Below are 21,808 nucleotides of genomic sequence, written 5' to 3' on the forward strand. Positions count from 1 at the left end.
CTTCTATTTTTTTTAATCACATGTATATACCAATTGCTGTACTGAGTCAGCAAAGCACATTCTAGTGATGACAAAAGGTATATAAATAATAGATGAGCAAAAATACATGGCAATTACAAAACAATACTTCTTAGGTATGGTCTCATAGGTTCCAGCAATCTGTGGCTCTAAGACTTGTTCAATCAAGGGCAGCATCTTTGTATTTAAGTTATGATTTTCACTCATTAATTGCAGTGCATTTTGAACACTTTTTTTTTTTTTACTGTACTATATTCTGAGGCACTGACTTCTGCCACTTAGTGCATGCATTATGCAAAGAAATACATCTTTTCATTTTTGAGCTGTCAGCTCATAACTTCAGTTGATATCCTGTAATTCTTGTCTTGGAAGATCTAGTGGCCAGTCTCTCCCAATTCATCTTTATCACACCACTAATATATTTGTAGGCTTCTGTCATACCATACTCCTACAAAAGTTTCTTCTATTTCTCAGGCTCCCTAGTTGCACTGAATAGGGAAGGAGTTCTGCAGTTCTAGTCAACCTTTCTCTTTTTCTGTTTTTGTAGTTTTCATATATTATTTTAGATTTGAAAACAGCCCACACCAATGGAAATGGAAAATCAATATAGGTTTATATATGCGCTTTACTTCATTCCTATTCCTAGCATTATTTCTCTATTTTGTTGTCGTTGTTTATTTCCTTCTTGCTTACTGCTGAGTATATTTTTTTGGATCAATCTACTGAATTATGCTTAACTAAAAAAGCTAACTGTAAGATTGTTAACTGAAGGAACTAAGGGTTTTCAGAAATTTTTAACAGGTAGTAAAGAATAGCTGGCAAAGATAAAACTAGGATAAGAACATCAACCATCTTGTGAAAGTGGGTCTAGGTATGGTTCAAGAGGGATGCTCTGAATTCTGTGGAGTTTTAACAACATTCTATGTGAATACAATGTGAATGCACATACAAATATTAATCAAAAGACAATTTATAATTGTTTGATTTTTTTAAGAGATAATAGCTAATTCAGAGTGAAAAGCCACCATGCTTTGTAATTACGAGAAGTATCATGAGACTGAATGCTGTCTATATACATTGAGACTTTCTTTTCAATTCACATAGTTTTAAAATGTGAAGAATATTCATAGCTTTAATGAAAAGCCCCTGAAACTGTTTAAGAGTTTGATTGCTCATTGACTAAATATAGAACATATATACTCCAAATTTTGTTTTTGGAACTTCTTTTGAACAAAGACAATCTCTAGTTTTTAAAATTATACTTGTAATTATGTTTTAAGAGCAATACAATACTGACTGCTTCACATTAGCAGGCTGTGAAGAGTAAATTACTACATGTGTATAGGACATTAATTCAAGTGACACGTCACGATCACTCAACTGATGACACACAAGCATTTATTGATGCAAAAAATGGACTTAAAAATGGACTGCTGTTCCCCACCCCTAACTCTCCACCAGTGTGATCAAAAGGGGAACCCAGTCCTAATACGTCTCTCTCTGAAGGAAATGGCACCTGCAGAGTGCTGTGTGACTGCCGAAATCCACAGAAGGGAAAGCAGTCCCAAAGAATCACAAATTATAGCATAATTTCATTTAAAAGGGACCTTTGTGGATTATATAGTCCAACTGTCTGCTCAAACCTGGTCTAACCTCTCAATTAGGTAAACCTCTTCAAAGACCTTTCCAACTGAATTCTGAACTGGTGGAAATTCCACAGCCACACGGGCAACTGGTTCTTGTGCTTAATCACTTTCACCATGTTTTTTTTTTTCTTTTACGGCCAGATTCTTCTTGGCTGTACTTTGTGTTCACTGTTCTTGTCCTTCCACTGTAGACTTCCAAGAAGATGCTGGCTCTAACTTTTTTAGTATGCCTGACACTAACTTCACAACCTGCCTACCAGTCCCCTTGCCCACCTCAACAGATAGAACAAACTTGCTCCAGTCAGTAAATGACAGAGCCAACAAGGAAAGCTTGGTTCTAAATATCAGTCATAGCCAATTATAACCTGGCAATTCCAGCTCTGCTACTGCATGAAGAGATATGGGAGAAATTCTCAGTTACATTCACTTCCATGCTTTCTCTACAATGAAGCAGTAGTAATGGATTGTAAATGTAGCTCCTCTACAGCCTCAACTCTGTGGTTTTTTTGTTTGTTTTGTTTGTTTTTGTTTTTTTTTTTTTAATTCTAGAATAGGATACCATGGCTGGTACCCAAGATAAATTTTGAAACTTTATTTTGAAACTTTGTCTTCAAGGACTGCAGACCACTAAGTTTTTATATTAAAAAAAAAAAAAAAAACAAATACAAAAACACCCACCTGCCTGTATACCAACAGAAGACTCAGCTGAATTCTCTCTCAGGAATTTCTGTAAGTAGAAAACTGCGCAAAGCACCCACAGCTTAACTCCTGATCATGTGACCTAAGGTTTTCTAAACAGCTTTCCCTTATAATCTCCTTATCATCTCTTCATCTAGTTCCTTGGTCTTCCTACGTAATACAAAAAGCTACCTGGGGCAGTCTAAAACACCCCCGTGAGCACCTCCTTTGGAGTCTCACAATTACATGTGAGGCTGTCAACTTTGTAGACTGTATTTCAGAACTAGATAAGCAATCTGAATTTTTATGAAGAAACAAACCTACCCATCACTCTATACATGCTGGAAAACTGACGCCCTAAAAATACAGGGTCTCTCTTCCTAGGTCAGGATTTAGACATAACTGAAAACAGGATTGAAATATAATTGAGTAGGATACTGACCCACATTTGCGGTAAAAGTTTATCATGTCTGATGTAAGCAAAGTTAATTTTTTTTATTTGTTGTACTTGATAATCACATTTAACAATAAGGTGGCAAAAGAACACTGTTCAGACATCCTAGTCTCTCTGAATAATGTACATGACCTAAAGAAAAAAACAAATAGAATGGAAGAGCAAAATACTGATTTTTGATGTGCAACTGATAAAATCAGTTCCAGACAACCTCTTTCCAATAAATGTTCTAGCGAACTGTGTATTTTGCTTCTGTGACGCAGTTGCAGTATCCTTTTCAGTAATGACAGAGGAACATGAAGTGGTCTTTCCTACTGCACAGAATGCATTACTTCCTGCTTAAAGCATCTTATGTTCTCCATCTCCGCAGGAAGAGGGTACATCTGCTACATACCTGTCTGAATTCACAGAGAAACTAGGGACGTGATGAGACTGTATTAAAATTCCTGGGAAGAGGTCACCTACCTTTCTGCTTCACGATACCCTCAAAAATCCTTTTTACTCTAAATTAACGTGACCAGGAATACAGTAAGTAAGTAAAAAAAAAAAAAAAAACAAACACTTTGCTGGTGGCAAAGATATCTACCCTAAACAAACACCAGGGAATTTACAGGAAAAACTCCTTATCTGTTAAAGGACAGAGATGAACAAAACAGATGACATTTATCCTGAAAAGACTCAGAGCAACCCATGCCATAACACACTACAACACAGGCAGTCTCTTACCTGAGCTGGTGAGCACACTCAGGGGGCTGCTGGAGGAAGTGAGTGCAGCGGTGCCACTTGGTGTATTCTGAGCTGCACTGGCTGCAGCTGCTAATGCAGCCAGGTTCTGTAACTGCATCGCATTCAGTCCTGCAACACATTGAAGAATACACAGAGTTTCTCCTACAATAGCCACCATCATCCAAAACTAACAAATCCAGCAACCTCAGCACATCATAATGGGATTTGCGGTAATGGGCAGGAGCTTAAAAACAACAGACTTCAGTACTAGTTACCGATCTCTTCTACACTGTGATTCCTTGTTACAACTAAAATGAAATGTATTTTTTGCCCAGAAGGATGATTTCCCTGAAAGAACAAGCAGTCACGATCCCAGATGTAGACTCCAGAGCACAGACATTTTCAGGAAGTGTTATGTTCAGTCACAAAAGCATAGCAGTTTTAACTGCTGTGGAGAGTTAAGACAGGGTATAATAGCTCATTTGCAAGCCAGAGAACTTTTCTATACACCAGGCTAATAACCTCATCTTGTCTCATATCCCTCTACTCTCTTTACAGGGCAACAGCAACAACTACAGAATTCTTTCAAGAAGGCCTACACAGCACAGTAACCAGTGTCACACCTTTAACCTGCCATCAGCTCAATATCAGCATGCTTTGTCTGGTCTCCTTGGCAGACAAGAAGCAATGATAAATTGTGAAACAATGTTGAGTGGCAAAATTCCTGACCACAGAATCACCTACTGTATGCACAGGCTACTCAGCTGGTCAAACAAAAGTGGTAAGGAAAATGGCAAACATCAGGCAGGTTGTAGGTAAACTGCCAGGAATACCAGTGAGAGGAAGATGAGTTGATGAACTTTTACTGGTCATTTACTCATCCGACTCATCTTCATTTTGAGTTATAATTTAATTTCTGAATGAAACCATTCAGTCAGTACTGACACTGTAATTTGCCTTCTTCCCTTGCAATTGGGTTATCATTTCATATTGATCATCTTCTGAACACTCCTGTATTTTAGCCATCCTTCAGTAGACTAGCTCCAATCTTCCATTTCTGCTTCTCTTCCCTTTCCCTTATTTCCCTTTCACGTCTCTACAAGAAATTTTTATTTTCATCATTCATACAGCATTACCCAAATGTCTTACGTAGACCCAGCTCCTCATCTTTTGGAGGCTAAGTACATGGTGACAATGCACACCTATCAATTAAAGTCTCAGTTTTGCACTTTAAGTATGCAAACACAACATAAGAATGTAAACAGCAATGCAGCATAAACTGTTTGTTCTCTAAGTAGCTTCTACTGCTTTTAGTATTTTTTGGTTTGTTTTTTCTTCTCTTTTTTTTTCCCCCCTCCTCTAATTGTTTTCTCTTTGTGACTGGGTCTGTATCTTCAATCATATTTAGTACCCAAAACATGAGGATCCTGATATTGTTTATATTCTCTAAGGTGCAATTGTAACATAAAAGCATGAAGTTAAAAAAAAAAGGTTTTTTGTTATTGTTACTGTGCTACACAGGGTTAAAACTGCAAGTATTAGAGCTTGTGAAGAACAGAGCAGCTTGCTTCCTTTCTGAAGCAGTTTGGCATGTACATGCTGCACCTGTTTTCTTGTCATCACATTGTTTTCCCATCTGCTTTCAAACAGGGTCAAGATTAAATTTTGTCTGTAAGCCTAATACAGAGTGGGATCTAATTACCTGCTTATTTTTCTAAGAATTTCATGAAAGGCAATCAAGTAAGATATTAATGGGACTTTAAACCAAACTCTTCCTGTGTAGAGCCATAGACTTGGAATAATTCTTTCAAAACACCATGAAACATGCTACTTATATGCCAGGGTTCTCTTTTTTTTTTTTTTTTTTTTTTAACATATAGTGAAGTCAGAATTACACTGAAAATTCCATACACAACCTCATCTATCTAGGCCACCCTAACATCCCTATTGTTGTGACAATAAATATGAACTGCTATACTGTTTTTCCCCTTTATCACTGACTGCTTTTTTAAACAGAAGCAATAAGTGAAAAAACATCATGAAATCTATTTACATCACCATCAAACAGGTATTAGTGAAACTAAACTTGCTTTTAGCAAGACTCTAGAATCCAAGAGCTCTGAAGAGGTTGAACACGAAAAAAATACACCTAAGAAGCTAAGGTTAGAATAAACCTCAAACAAAGTTTTTAAAACGGACAACACAACACTTTGTAAAAGCTTGCAATTGTTGCTGGTGGGTGTACCAGCACAAGTCTGATGTACAAAGAGACTTTACTTTTTAACACCTTAAGGTCAACCTCTGCACAGACAGGGCACGCAATATTATTAACTACTGGACAACTCAAAGAGGCAATTTTAAAAGCATTAAGTGTTCGGTATTAAAACCGAAACTATAGGTTTTCTGCCAGCAGAAAAATTTAGAGAATGTGATGAACAGAGTTACTAAGATGGGTTTTATTATTCGCCATCCTCTGAAGACAGAAAGTACAATTAATTTGCAGCCTCAGTTCAGAACCTTTTACATTATCTCCATAACCCTAAAGGATAATTCAGATAACTTCACTTACGTTCTGACTAGCAATCAACAACAAGGAATTCGGCTCGTATCTATTAGGCTGATATTCCCACATCACAGCAATATTGTAAGCAATTGTAAAATAAATGCAGGAATTAAAGAAACAGAATGAAGGACTGGTTCACAATCCTTGCAACACTGCATTTTCAACTTTGAGGCATTTAAAAATAAATAATTTAAAATATGAGACCTAAACAAACCATTATCACTCAAACACATGCACTAGTGCTTATTTCTAAACCACAGTGCTTCAAATATGCATCTGTTTGGATGAAAATAAACGCAGTTGTTTTTTGTATCCATAAGGGAAGATAATTTTAAATGCCAGAGGCAGAGAAGGAGATAAACAGGATACCACAACTTACCTTGGAGAAAATGATTAACTAAGATTAAGAAGGAACATGCACACTTGTAACAGAGAATTTCTATCAATCCACAGGAATGGGTAAACTCAGGACTACTTACTACAAATGCAACGTGTCTACAAGCCTTTTGGCTACTTTTTCTACCCTCTTTTTTTTTTTGGGTACCGAATTTGTCTTCTGGTGGAAAAAACTCACCTCCCATTGGGTGGAGGCTGCTCAATGTGTTCAGGTTTCCAGATGAGGCAGCTGCTGTCTGCTGAAGGAGCTGCAAATAAAGCTAGACATTACACCAAAAAACAAAACAAGAGTGAGAGTGAGGGCTGGCTCCGCTTCTGGGAGAAACTGCATCACACCACAGCCAGAGCGCCGTCACAAAGGGAATTCCCACTGCCCATGCACCACACCACAGCAAAGCATAAAAAGAATTCCTCTTAGAAAATACAGCCAGAGCACCACCAGAGTGAAAATCAATGCTGCCCATGCACCGCATTGCAGCCAAAGCAACACCACAACGTTTTTCCCACTCAGGATAGTCAGTATACTAGCCTAAGTGAAGTTTATATCTAATGCACCAAGACAAAAACGGAATCAGTAATGAGAGAGAACACCTATTCAAAGCACCTCAGGCAGGACTGCTACCCATAAGGATATACTACCTCAAGCCAGACTTCACAGCTGACATTGCCAGCACAGGACAAATGGCAAATGCCATAACAAAAATCAAAGAGCCACTATGAGAGGTGATCTCCTCCACATTTCTTAAGCACAGCAGCCATGAGAGAAATTCCAAGCCCCTGCTAGGAAGCTATTTAGAGATATTTCCTACTCTTTTCTCCCTTAACCATGTGTTGTTAAAAAATATTCCAATCTACCAAACTTAAAGCAGAAGTAAAAGAAAGAATGTCCCCACTTCAGTAGTACACTATACCAAGAATGAGATGAAGTTTTCCTTTTCTATTCCCCAAATTGCATGAAAACAGTTCTCATAGCTATCTGGTAATCCACATGAGCCAGAGCACATCAGTTTATGAAAGTTAACCCTTTAGGGACCCAGCAAAACCAAATGAAGCCAGTGAAACTGTAGACTACTTTTCTTGAGTCATTTTTGCTAGAGAAGTGTAGTTTCTCTCTATCTTCTCGTGTGTTTTTGTTGTTGTTTTGTTTACCGTACACTGTGAGCTGCTTCTACCTGCTCACTCTTTCTATTTGCCCAACACCAAGTACTATACTAGGTCTCACTGGAAGGGGGGTGAAAGAAATAAATGCTGGCTAAGGAACAATGGAACAGGAATACAAGAGCAATGTCACCACATGAGACATGAAAAGGTGTTTACATGGATAAACACTGAAGTTGTAACATATGAAGGGAATCTTCCCTGAACAAAGCCATTCTGCAGAAGACAAAAAAATGTTTCAGTGCTTAGCGCTAGGGAGACTGGGGCAGAAATCCTCACTTAAATGCATCCTGACTAACTGTTAGCACATAACTTCATTTCCTGTAATTCAGCCTCCTCATCCACAAAATGGGGATTACAAGCCCTACTTCTATTTATCAGGAGCCTTCTAAATACAAATACATTGAGCATTACAAAACAATCAGACACTGCAATCCCTGAAGAGGTGAAAAGAACTCAGACAAGAAACTCACTGCTAAGTATTGGGGTCCAAGTGTGTTGAGACCAGCCAGGTTTCCCCATACTGAGGCAGCACTGATCTGTTGCATTTGTTGCTGGAGTTGCTGAGCAATTCGTTTTTGCTCTTTGTCCTTTTGCGTGTCTGCAAATTTTACCACAATGGGAGAAGAGCAACCCTGCAAACAGCAATTCAAACAATTACATACTTGCTATCCTCCAGCTATCAAAAACTACTGCATTAAGACCCACTCATTAGAAGCATTTCTGACACCCTCCCCATACATATATATAATCAAACAACGCGTTTTATTAAAGGTTCAAAATCTCATTTGATTTCCATTCCATTTTGTATTTTGGTATTTTCTCTGCAGGTGAGGTTTCTATTTTGAGCTCTAGGAGCAGAGCAAACAATGGTCCTGTCCCTGCTCTCTAGTCCCCCAAATTCCACAGTAACTATTTTCTCCTGACATTCACTAACTTGCTTTACCTCCATGGTTTGTGCTTGGTGCATTGCTTTGATTGCTGTTTGCGCCATGGCTCTTGTTGTAAAAGTCACAAATGCACAACCTGGGGAAAGAACACAAAAGGAAACAAGTCACTCACTATATCCGCAATTACTGGGATGAATACAGAAATGAACACGTCTTCAAAAAAAATCACTGAAATAGCTGAAACCTTGAGCTACAAAAGATAGCATCTTCCTTTGGAGAATCTTGAACTGTCAGAAAAGTTCCTGCTTACCTCGGCTCAGGCCATCGGGACCCCGTAATATCCTGCATTCTTCGATCTGCCCAAAGGGGGAGAACATCACTCGGATATCATTTTCATTGCACTTCTTGGATATCATTCCAATAAACAACTTCCTATCTTCTACTGCTAAGAAATCAAAGGATAAGAGTATTACCAACAAAAACGTACTTACTACATCTTATTTTGTCAAGTCTTCTCCATCAACTGTAGAATTACTTTCCTTCTATTTTGGGGTAGGTGCTTGTTAAAAACCGACTCCTAATAATGCAATCTCTTTGTTTTAGGAGGATTCATACGTGACACCTCAATGAATCTGAAGGATGCCTGTTTTATATTGTTTTACGTTTATATTTTACTGTCTGTTTCTCCCTTGCAAGCCTGTGAGCTACAAGAATGTTAAAAAACAAAAGCAAAAAATGCATCAGATTCAGCAGCACTTGTCGTATGTCCTACATTTAGTTCCTGGTTAGCAAGAGAAGAGTTTTGTGTATTTTACTGGACTATTTTCATCCTTTCATCTGTCCATTCTACTATCTTTAGATGGCCAACATACCTCACCTGTATCTAAACAGACAAGTTAGTCACAAAAGGATTCTTTCTAGCTCATTAGATAGGTGTGACAGGGGGCCAATCACGTAAATTTAGTTCTGCCTATTTCCTCATGCTCCTATCTCAACAGAAGAAGCAACACCTATTGTTTTAATTGTTTCATAGTCATCCCTTCCGATCTCTACCAAAAGCAAGAAAATGACACATCCAGTCTGATCTGTCTGCTACTGTATCTTCCCTCTAAATGCTGATGCTACCAGATATATTAGAGTTGAAGAAAAACTTATAGTGCGTGGACTATTTTAAAATAAATGGTGCAGAAACAGACATTTCTCTTAATTTGCCAATTGGTGGTTACTAATATCAGAACTTCAAACCTCTCATTTTTCTGAGGATGCTAATTACCTCTGAGATACTCACTTTTAGGTGATGAGGCAAATTAATCAGAATGCCATTTGGACATATAAAACAGTTTGCAAATAAAACATTCAACACAATATAACATGACGAAGGCCTGAAGCACAATTTGAAGCTTCAAGACAGAAAGTCTTCTCCTATTTAGTGCCATGGTGAGGGGAAATCAATCTATTTGCTGAGTCTTCCTTGGAGCTGACAAGAAAAATTCCAAACTTTTCCAGCTGACAAGTCTTTAACTGACTATTAAATCTTTATGTTGTACCCAGTTCACTGTCAAGCTCTTGGAGCATAAAACTGCCTTCAAATCCTTTTTGTAGTCGATTTTAGTTCAAGAGTTCCAGAATTCCTTTTAATGTTAAGTTAAAATACTTTAACTGATGCTTTCCTATTTATATATTCACCTTCACCTTGTACTAAAATTCATATTATAGCCTCAGAACTGTCACCTTAAAACTTCATTAAATACTTCTTCCACTTTCCATTATTCTTCCAAGAAACATGCACATTTGTGCATATATGTCTGTGTGCATATATACGTATGTGTGTGTGTACACAAACTCATCACGGAAATGCATGGATAAATCATTTAAGCAATGTTAGATGTTAAACATCTTAACCTGAAATGGCCAATGTGTAGAAGTATACTCACAGTATTTTCTCTGCTGGTCTGTTTTTGAATTCTTATTCTTCCTTGTATACTACAAGGTAAAGTTTTGGACTCCCACCCTAACCACAACAGGCTTTCAGATTGGTCAAACACCTGAAAAGCATTTCTACGTTTCAAACACCTTAGTACAAACAAGAACTCACTGGATGTTTCCCCAGCTGACACCATGGTTTTCCCCGCAAGCAGTAACAGTGGAAGATACTTAGTCATGAAATTTTACAGAGCTCACTTACAATACCCACTGTACTAAAAACACACTTTTTTTAAAAAAAAATTAGGTCTCCAGTTCAATATGACTCAATCAGAAGCTGTTCAACACAAGCTGAAATTTCCCTATCAGCACAAATGATGCCACAAGTCTCAGACTTTAGCACAGCTTACCATTATTCTTTTCACTGTCAGCTGGTTTCATCTGGATAGGATGGTGCATCTGAAATGCAAAAATATTATTTAATCCCAGATGTGTTCGCTTTATGCTACATGAAATATATTCCCAGAAGAATAGTGGAAGAAAGAGATGGTTGCTTGAATTGTCTCTACAGAAAGGTATATGTAACAATACACAAATTTCTGGAAGAAAGAAAAGCTTTCCAAGTGATACATAATCATTCCTCCTGAGAAAGTACTTTTATAGGAGCCATGCCCACACGCTTCACTACCATATTATTCCTCAAAACACTCCAAATTTCCTTTAAGATATGTTACTGTACAAATCTCACAGTCTTGCTCTTTTTAACGTATCTCTTAAACGTGACTTGAGGGCAAAATAATGTATGTTTTACATCTGTGGTGCCAGAGCAGAAAAGAAAGACAAGATAGAGCCGAGAAGAAAGAATGCCTCGTCTCTTACCCCTGGGAGAATCTTCATGTTGTGAAGAGCATTCTGTGCTTCTAGTGCAGCTTTACGAGTATAAAACGTAACAAAACAGCACCCTGCAATTGAAACAAAATGCTAGCTAAGGAAGAACACTAGGAATCTTGACATGTTGCACAGAAATTACAAATCCCCCACTTCCACCCTTCCAATGCAAAATACATGACAAATAGAAGTTAGACACTGAAATAGGTAGGTATTACTGATTATAACTTGAAAAAGATTCATGTGTGTAATAAAACAGGATACCATCAACAGGATATATTTGATACTATAACATATCATTAAAACAATCGTTTACATATATCTGGCAAACAAATCTTGGCTACTTCCACTGTTAAACTCAATTATTTGGTAGTATCCAGATCTTAGATCTGTTTTTACAGGAAATAGATTATTGCATATTACTGAACTGCAAACCCAGGTTACAGCAGTTAGCTAGGATTTGAGGTACTAAGCATTTGATATATACAAAAAACTAAAACCTTGATTTTGTATTTTGTCTGAAACTGTGATGCTTCCAGCAAGGTTTTGGCCATATCGTAACATCATAGCAATGCTCTGAAGCAATACAATATTTATTAGGTGTTCTGCTCTGTATTTATAATCCATAGTCTTCAAGCATGCCCAAGCAAACAGTTAAGATTGTAACTGTGTAAAAGCAGCTGAGACCCCAAGTCTAACATGAGAAAGACAGTTCTCACCTTTGCTTTGAGGAGGGTTTTGGCTCCTGTCCCGCAAGACATTGATTTCATAGACAGCACCATACTGTTCAAAAAGTTCTCTTAGGTCTTTCTCACACCAGCTCCGTGGGACCTGACCCACAAACATCTTGATAGCATCTAGATCAGGTTGGTCTGGGTGATCCAGTGTGCCATTCATTTTCTTTGAGCTATGAAAGATAACAAGGAATTTGTTATATTGCTTCCTACAGATTCTAGATTTCATTGCAGCTAGAAGCAGCATGCTTATAGTGAGGTTAAAAATGTATTTCAATACATATATAAACATGTACGATTAAAACAAAGAGACTCCTGCACATCTGCAGTCCTGCATAGCAAGAGAATATTCAGGAATATTATTCACATTCACTGGCAAGTCAAATACTTGGAAACCGATTACTCTGCACAGTTGTTTAAAACTTCTCCTAACGTATGCTCTTATAATGTAGACATCTGGGATTCAGGAAATGTTTGATGAGATGACTGAAAAATATCACTAGTTCAATCCTGTAAAATTTTACAGGAGAAACTGGAAGTGGAAGGAACCTAAACTAATAACCAGTGTAAATGAGGGTAACTTTTTTGTATGTTTAAAGATGACTATCTGGAATTATATCCTAGGGTGAAAAAACATCTTAAAACAGAAAAATAGGTACAATTGAATCAATGAGAAGTCTTGTTAAAGATTTACAGTGATATAGTGCTTTGTGAAACTAGGCAGCTTTGAACAATATCTGGAAAAAAAAACAGGCTCAGGTTGCAGATGAACAGGTTGGGCCTGGACAATCTTAGTCTCAGAGTAAATCAAGCTGTGTAACAGTAGGTTGCTAACACAGAAAGAGAATCACTTCTTAGATTATAACAACACAGAAGTTCTGATTATGGGGTTCTTCAAAAGGTTTCAAGGCACTACATGAACCTGTATGTGAGGCACTACATGTAGCTGTATGAAGCGCCTGCTTAAAGCCTGTCAATAAAACAGTTATACTTCACCCAGCTACCTGAAAGCCATACGCTGCTTTCTGTATTGACTCCTCACTGTTTGCTGAGTACAACGTGAGGTCTTGTTTTTGGCAGTCACAGGCTGGTATACCACAGGACCTATCTTTGTGGAAGACTGTAATGACGTCCTATTGCAGCTCCAGTGATTAGTAGGCTAAAATTGCTGGCTGACCCCTACATAATCTAGAAAGAACATGGGGACCAGAACAGTAACCATGCAATGATTCCCCCCTCCCCGGTCCCCAAACTCATTGTTGAGGGATACAGTGGCCTTCTTCCAGAGTAGTCAGCTCTCTTCATCTCTGCTTTTTCCCTTTTTAAAGATTCTTTTTCAATGGCTTATTACATTACAGGCAACAAAAGGAACACTACTATAGGCAATCACATTTCTCCCTCAACGTAATTTTTTTAGAAAAAATTTCAAAACCAGGTAACATTTAGTTATTTTTTCCCCTCTCAATATGCTGCTGTCCAGAGAATGATAAAGAATTGATGCCAAAGTTTTATAACTGTATGAACTGACCTCAGAAACCACACAGCTTCTTACTAGAAGGGAAGGGAATTATCCTCATAAATCCTTTCACTACTCAACCTTTCCACTCCGAAAGAGTCAGCATCTCTTCAAATATCCAACATAAAGAATACCTCTTACAAAGAGGTAAACTACATGCTTTTTCATTCTAAATGAGAACTGGAAGTCACTTAACCTTTTCCAGTAATAATTTTCAGCCCTGCCTTCTCTCCCATGGACAGTTTCAAGAGCGCTGCCAGCCCCCTGTTAAGCGAGCAATTTTTAACATGACCTCAACAGGATTTCAAGGAATCCTTAATTCCTAATTAAAAGGTTTAGTCTGGAATCATTAACAGGAAAGAACTGGAATTGTTCTCCCAACAATTCATTTTAATAACCGATTTTAGAACATCAGCACCCGTAGCATACAGCATACATGTAAACAGTACAAACAAATAGCTTTATTCCTCCTTACCCCCAACCCCCAAATTAACCAATTTTTTCCTCTGTCCAGAATCCAGTATCAACTCCCAATGCCTCGTACGGTTTCCTCAAGAAAACAAATTGCAGACTCCCCTATCCCTCTTCCCCCCCGCCCCCCCCCCCCCCACGGCAAGGGGAATTCATTAGACAGCATTGGCTTCAGAGACAGCAATTCCAACTCTCACTACAGTTATAAAATTAGACATGAAGATAGACTACTTACACAGGGCTAGCATTCAAGGAGCAATGGTCCACCATCATCTCCGGGAGGAAATCCAACTTAAACGCAGCCATCACCTCAGACTGTCACAAACTACTAATACTAACTCAGTGTATTGCCTAACCCCTAAACAACGCACTTCCAAAAGTCCTGCAGGTCTTAACACTCAGCCACACAAAAAACACTCAAACCACAGAAACAGAAGCTCGGGGAGACCAGCAATAGACACCACAGAAACAGGCTGGACTGGGAAAGGGACATGGAATCCCAGATTAAAAAGGGGATGTGACCATGTGAAGGGAGGCTCAGCTCAATACACAATGAAAATGCTGATGCACTGGGCTTGTTTTGTGCAATTTTCCCTGGCGAAGCAGTACTGAGTGCACTGTCAGATAAACAGAGTGTCAGATCCATGAAGATAGCAATGGGTAACAGAGCAGAAAGAATACGAACTCCAGTCTTTCCATCCCCAACTAACTCCTTGCCTCCCAAAATGGCAGCCCAAGGCCTTGAGATCCAGGCAGTTCCCATCTCACCAGCATTAAGGTGGACGATTCATTGCGCGTAGTCAAAAGGCTCCTTCCCCATAAACATTTTCAATGTCTGATTAATGATCTCACTCTTTCCGTCTTGTGCCATTTTTGACACTCTCAAATTCTAGGCAGAAAAATGCCAACTGTTTCTCTGAACCTGCCAAAAAAATATCAAAGCTAAGGTCTGTTAACTCAAAAAATCCCCAACTCTCACAGAACTTCAACAACTCCTCTTTAGAGGAGCAAAACATCCATTGTTTTGGAAACAAACACTTGGCCTATCATGGTTCTGTAAATCCAGAGACATACAGATGATGAAGAAAGGGAAAAATACAGGTCTAGTGGTAATACCATTCCTGTTTTTATACTGTTCCTGGCAGCAATTTGTTGAAAACTGTTGTATAAACTTTAAAAACACTGATCATAACACCTTAGCTTCTTCATCACTAAAACAGGAATAACATGTTCATCGAGGAACTGTGAGGTGTAATAATTACATGCATAATACAGACCTATTGTTAAGCCTCCAGTACTCAAACTAATGGGGAGATAATCTTGTTAATACCACATTGTGAGATGCAGAAACATTTGATTGCAGAGTGTGCTACAGAGCCAGCTGGGTGTGTCCGAGCACTCCAAGTGGTGTGATTAGCTCAAGTCCAACATGAATCCAGATAAGCCTTATGCATACAGACAATACAACCCCATAATAAACTCTTAGAGCATCATCAAGGAACGCATACTGGGTCAACCGCGATCACTTTTCTTGTCTGTCAATGACCGCAACACGTACCTGCAGTTATTTAGACTGGCCAGTATACCAACTTTCTTTATGCTTGCACAATTAGAGCATGTTTAGTATTTTTTAGATAAATAAACCTTTCCAACCTCTGAAAAAGAGAACATTTCCAATCTTCTGCCTACAGTGAGCTGGGCCTTGTAATAGAGAGACATAAGTTACTGCAAAATACGAGAGGGCTTGAATTTATCACACATCAGATGTTTGGCAGTAACTACTTCATGCATGCTCTTACTATGTGGTAAATGCATGGAGGCTTATTCCTTAACAAGAAGGTGTAAGCTACCTGCTAAGCACCACTGGCATAAGCACACAAGTAGGCACTGTGGAACACAGGTCAATTTACTAGCTTTCAGTAAATTGTTAGTATCTACCTTCAGACACATCTCACAGGCTTCCTACTTGAAAAATGCCATCCTGCATAAAACACATCATATTCAAACATTGAATTCAGCCCGAGGCCCACTTCATGGATTTTTCTAAAATGAACCCGCAAAGAGAAACACTTCAGATTTATATGGTTAGAAAGCAGCAGAAGATATACTGGGGTTCTCTCCATTGTTTATATGATTCTATAGCTCAGCATTGTGAATTCTAGTCTTACTAAAGACAGTAACAGAACACCTCTCATCCTTAGCTTTCTAAAGCAGCCAGTAAAATACTCCAGCAGCCATAGGCATTGTAGGTTTGATGAAAAACAATGCTGGTATACTCACTCTAGAAAATGGGTTTCAAAAACATTACTGAGATTGATTAGCTTAAGTCACTACGTCATTCTGATTTGCTTTTATCCCCACATCTCTCTGCTCCCCAAAACAGAAAGCATATTCGTTTGTTCCATTAAAACAAAAATGCAACAAGATACAGGCAGAAAAGTTACCAAATCCTTCACTGTCACACTGTTACACTCCATGTCAAATTCAGTTTTCTGGCTTTGCTCATTAAAACATTGGTTTTGTACAGTTATCCCGCTACATATTATTTTCTAATTCTCATTATACTTACTCTTCTCCTCTGATATGCTCACTTCATTTAATGAAAAACTCTGCCAAAAATATTTCACATGCTGTTATGTACAATTTGAGGGAGGGAAAGAAAATAATACTAGAAGGGTGGATAAATATCTTAATGTACGTTAGCCAAGACTCCATGCTTCAAGGTGCCATAATTCCGCAGTAATGACGGCAGTTACAGTGACAAAATATTAGTATAGAGAACAGTTATGTTTTAACATTATTTAGTTGAAGGAATCAAGTTGATGAGAGTAAAACACTTCCGGACTTTTCTTGTAAAAATATCAGAAAGAGTGGAAAAAGATGGTATTTCACTACTGCATAGAAGTTGGAAGAATAAAGCAAAGAGGTTATTTCTTTGGAATTATAAAAACACAAAAGTCATCCTAGCCATTGCTCACAAAGAAAGAAAAATTAGACAGCTAAACACACTTATTTTTTGCTCAGATGTCAAATTCCTGTTGGCTTCCAGACCCATTCTTTGACTGTTTCTATTCAAAGGATAATAGAAACAATGTCTGACATTCCAAGCTCTATGTACTGTAGCTACAAATTTAAACGTGGTGCTAACCTGACAATATGAACATTAAAAACTTCTGCATACTATAGATTAAATCTCACTTCTTTTTTTTTATAAATACATTTCTGAAGCCCTAAGGCTATGTTGCAGAATATATCACCATATAAACTCCTCAGATTATAAGGCATAAACGTTGAAAGTTTTGCTTTTATTTTTATGCTTGAAGAATTACATCACATCTTTGGGCACAAAACTTGAAAATAAAACCCAAAAACCAAGTGCAGTATTTTCTTTCACTAAGAAAGCCTCATTCATTTCAACGAGCAATTAACTGGAAGCTAAAGATAATACCATCTTTTATTTTATACAATCTGAACCTCAGACAACATATACAGCTCTGAAGCTGAGGGACTACTGGGATGGTGAGAGCAAACTATGGGAAAAGATGCAGGCTACGGGGAAATCAGACACTGTGAAGCTCTGAAGGAGACAGGTCCTAGAATAAACTTCCCCTTGTATTATCTGTGCATATCCAGATCCCTACAGTGCTGCTGAATTGCAGTTTTGTTTTTTTCAGCAGATAACCCCTAGGTTACACACATCAAAATACAGTAACTACCTGTCAATATTTTATCATTTCTTTGTTGATCATGTAAGCATGTCGACAGAATGTTTTCAGCATATGTGGAACCCAAAATGTCTTCCCACATCTTAATAGGTACAAAAAGCCCCTTACCTACTAGCCAAAGATGCAGTTTCTTTCTCTGACAATCTCTGTGACAGTTATTCATTGTGAGTGCTCAAATCCCATACACTGAGAATGTTAAATTTACCATCAACATAAATAAAGTTTTGGGTTGCTTACAATTCAGATTAATTTAACTGAAAACCATTTTCATGTATAGGAGATTTTCATAGAAATTCCTAGATAGAGAAAACGATAGAAGGGGAAGACAACTGCTTTTATCTCGGAAATACCAGTTTCACGGTGCTCGCTCTTATGCATATAGCTGAGAGCATTTAAATCCTCTATACTCTCTAGACCTAGCACGATTTAAGTAAAATCTATTCTAAAAACAGCTTGTAATATAAGGGTTTGTTTGTATGTTTCTTAAAAATATTTCTGGGGACCACACTATTTGAGGTAAATCAAGATGTTCTTATTCTACTTCTCTGGCTTGTGAATGAAACCCTGTTTACCTTCAGCTTCTACTCCAATTAATTCTATGAAAGATCAAAACAAATGAATTCTGAACTTCTGCCTGACTGAACAACCCCCAGGACTCCCGGCTCTCTGCCAGAAGATGAAGCAGCATGTCACCTATTCCTGTACCTTACAGGAAGCGTGTTTTATCTACGTAAGCACTCCTAGAAAAAGAAAAAATAAAATGGTGGCTAAGCTTACTATCAAATAAGAGCGTAAAGACAGCTTATTCAAAATGAATTATACAAAACCTATTTCCTAAAGTGAGAATGAGGTTATCTTTCTGGAAAAGAATGTAAAGCATTGCACTATCACCTGAACAAATTTGTTTTTACTAATGAAGTCTAAATGGTGGAGTTTATAAAAAAAGACAAAAAAACACACACACATACATTGTCTTTTAATTTGGCCGTAGGATTCCCTAAATACATATTATTCTTTTGAAATCTTTCTGTTCTTCCTGTCTTCTTACCGCAATGCAACATTCGCTTGAAACAAAATTCCTGCCACTCATTTCACTAAGCAGTTGTAGTTTCCCATATTCATATAACTAAAGCAGGAGAGACTTGCAAAGGCAAGTCTGAAACATGGAAGAAGAAACACTTCTTACTAAGTTCATAGATAAAATATTTAGGGGCAGTGAGTTTTGTAATCCTGTAAAATATTGACAGGGTTTGAACACCACTGGTTGTTTACAGGAATATATTTTTCCACTTCTATCTAGTGCACATATATGTATAAGATTCCCACTTTAAAAAAACGAACAAAAAAACAGATAACCAATAGGTTATATGCATCAAAATACTGGACATAAAAATCTACCACTTTCTAGCTAACATTAATAAGGAACTACTAAGTAAACTCACCTTTAAACACAGACTAATCAATCATTATTAAGATTTTAGACCTGTTTGTCTAATGCATGCAAGACTACACATTATCAGAACCAAAACACAAATCTAGACTGCACTCTATTAGTCCAGTGTGGCACTTCTCAAGTTCCTTAGAAACAACTTTTTACTTTTCTAAATCAACATATCCAGTATATACTCTTCATGTGAAAATAGTGAAGACTTTGTGTGGATTAAAAACACAGTTGCCTCTCTGTGGCAACCATGAACACAAATCTGATGTGTCAAAACAGCATATAAAGCCCAATACCTGTCTAAGTTGGTTGTGCAAAGGGGTTCTAAACTAAGCTGGTCAGAAAAGACCTATCACTTGAAGATGCTTTTTCAGAGTACCATCTGGGATTACAAACTGCGATAGAAAAGAACGCGCTGTTTTCCCAGTTTTGTACAGACCTGATGCAAAAATTCAAACTACTTCCCTTAGCTCCTCTGTTTCCAGGTGTTATACAGGCCAATCAGGATGCAATGATGCCTTCCTGAGACACAAAGAAATGAGAACATTGTTTGCTAGACAATAAACCAAAGCACTAGTTAGTTGACCCTTACTACAAACATGACAAGACATTCCACAAGCAGAACTAAAAAAAAAAAAAAGCTGTTCCTACAGATGTATCTTACCTCCTTACAATAAACCCAGTGAAACTCAAGAGCCTTCAATGTCTTCAACAGCCAACAGCAAGACTAGTTCAGAGCTACCAGCACACTGCCAGACAAAGGAAAGGAGCTGACTGTTTTGTTTTGACTTACTCAAAGCACGGTCACACTCACTTAATGCTTAGGAACTCAGTGCCTTGAGATGTTTACTGCTCTGCCTTTTTTTTTTTTTTTTAATGAACAGTGAATTCCAAAGTTTTCAGGAAAGATCAAGGCTTGCGCATTGTTTTCTTTAAAAACAGGCTAATAAAAACCCAACTAATTCAACTACTTTCTATCAATCAGTCAAGATACATCTGGACTGGAGCACAGACTGCACAGGCTGTACACCGACATCCAGGCCCTCCTGTCTGTTCCCTGTGATGCACGCATTAGTGCGTGGGCTCTTCAAAGGGCACCAGCAAAGTAGTCTAGAACACTGAGGGTTCAGACAGGTCAGTTTAAGCCATTGTTTTGCTGGAAGTACAAACAGCAAAGTCCAGGAATCAAATGATGCTTTGACAGAACTCTCTTTGACCTTAATGTAAAAGTAAAAACAGATCGGGAAGATGTGTATATATAACATTACCCCATGCCAATGTGAAGCCAAGCAGTTCTCCGTTGACTGCCACACGCCCATTTGACTGACAAGTCTAGATGTCATCCTTCTGGCTTTTACTTGAAGCAAGCACTGACGTGAACGCATGTATCAGCTCAAATAGGTCACATGTGGCCTATTTTCGCAAGTAGATAATGTCTCTAAGCTAACCAACTTTTCAAATGACAGATAAGAAAGCAAAATCTTAATGGCTGATACATCAGTATTCCTCCTCTCGGAGGAAAGGAGATGTTTTTTCACGCAAAGGGTAGTCGTTTTTTTAACTGCTTGCTGGCGGGATACTGCAAATACAATAAACTTACATGAGTGCAAGGACAGACTGGACTAGTAGTTGGAAGCTACCAGACAAACCCACAACAGGTGAGGTTCTCATAAGCTGAAAACAGAGGTTGAGAGATTACTGGGTCAGTTTTGTGGTGACAAGGTGAAAACAAACAGTACAGATTATTACCCTCTATAAATGTGGAAGGCAGGAAGTCTGGAACATGTCAAAGATCCTATGCATGTGTATTGGGAGAAAGGAAGGGCAAAAAGCACTATAGGGAAAAAAAAAAAAAAAGAAAAGTTGTGCTGTTAAAACTACTCAAAAGCTGAGCTATACATATATTATGTAAATGGTAATTAAAAATGCAAACTTATTACCAGTAATGTATTCAAATGTTTTCATAAGCAAAAAAATAAGTAGTAGTAAATCACACCTCTGGCCTTCAGAAATTCTACAACACAGTTATCAGTATGTATGCATTTTCCTTTCTTTTAAAATGCCTTGCAATTACTTTCAGTATGTTAGCATATAACTGACAAATAAACTCAATCTGTGGTATATTCAATACCTGGCTTACTCCTGAGGACAACTACACCAAATGGGAGATGACAGCTCTGCAACATGAGAGCTTATCTACCAGGAAGCAGGTTACACCATTTGTTCAAATCCGAGAAGCCAAAAAAAACCTGCAACAATGTACAGCTCTGGGAATAACTGCTAGTAACAGGAACTCAGAAGAAGCTGAATTATCAGTTTTAATACCCTCTTATTGCAGATAAATGAAGTTCACAGCCTTCAGGACTGTGGCTCCCAAACTTCTGCAATTCTTCCTTCATTGTCTTCATCTGCTTGCCTGAATGGGGAAACATGAGCATGCTGTGAATATACTAGTGGGGTTGTGGGTATCAGACTTCAGCAGCATGAGCGACCCACAGCTCTGCAGACAATGCTCTGCTTCCCTAGGGCAGAACAGCTGCACAACGCTACCCTCTCGCTTTCTTAGGACATAGCCATCAGC

General features: G+C 38.1%; 1 protein-coding gene across 18 annotated transcripts in view; it reads right to left on the reverse strand.

The window, feature by feature from the left end:
- Nucleotides 1-21,808, reverse strand: part of CELF1 (CUGBP Elav-like family member 1) — a 61,351-nt gene that overhangs the window by 18,176 nt on the left and 21,367 nt on the right. For 6 of the 18 annotated variants that reach the window (XR_010831756.1, XM_066997664.1, XM_066997660.1 and 3 more), the window contains exons 3-10: nt 12,060-12,247; nt 11,332-11,414; nt 10,863-10,911; nt 8,840-8,974; nt 8,586-8,665; nt 8,113-8,274; nt 6,660-6,741; nt 3,523-3,651 (exon numbers count right to left, since the gene is read on the reverse strand). Coding sequence is in view for 17 of the 18 variants with exons in the window: in XM_066997664.1 (XP_066853765.1) it covers nt 3,523-3,651; nt 6,660-6,741; nt 8,113-8,274; nt 8,586-8,665; nt 8,840-8,974; nt 10,863-10,911; nt 11,332-11,414; nt 12,060-12,237 (898 nt within the window). In the remaining variant the exon portion in view is untranslated. Of the gene's footprint in view, nt 1-3,522; nt 3,652-6,659; nt 6,742-8,112; nt 8,275-8,585; nt 8,666-8,839; nt 8,975-10,862; nt 10,912-11,331; nt 11,415-12,059; nt 12,248-14,296; nt 14,846-21,808 lie in introns of those variants that run through there. The other 12 variants (XM_013193568.3, XM_013193566.3, XM_013193583.3 and 9 more) reach the window with 7 other exon arrangements.

Source organism: Anser cygnoides, chromosome 5, assembly GCF_040182565.1.
Source record: "Anser cygnoides isolate HZ-2024a breed goose chromosome 5, Taihu_goose_T2T_genome, whole genome shotgun sequence".
In the NCBI taxonomy this organism is placed as follows: domain Eukaryota; kingdom Metazoa; phylum Chordata; class Aves; order Anseriformes; family Anatidae; genus Anser; species Anser cygnoides.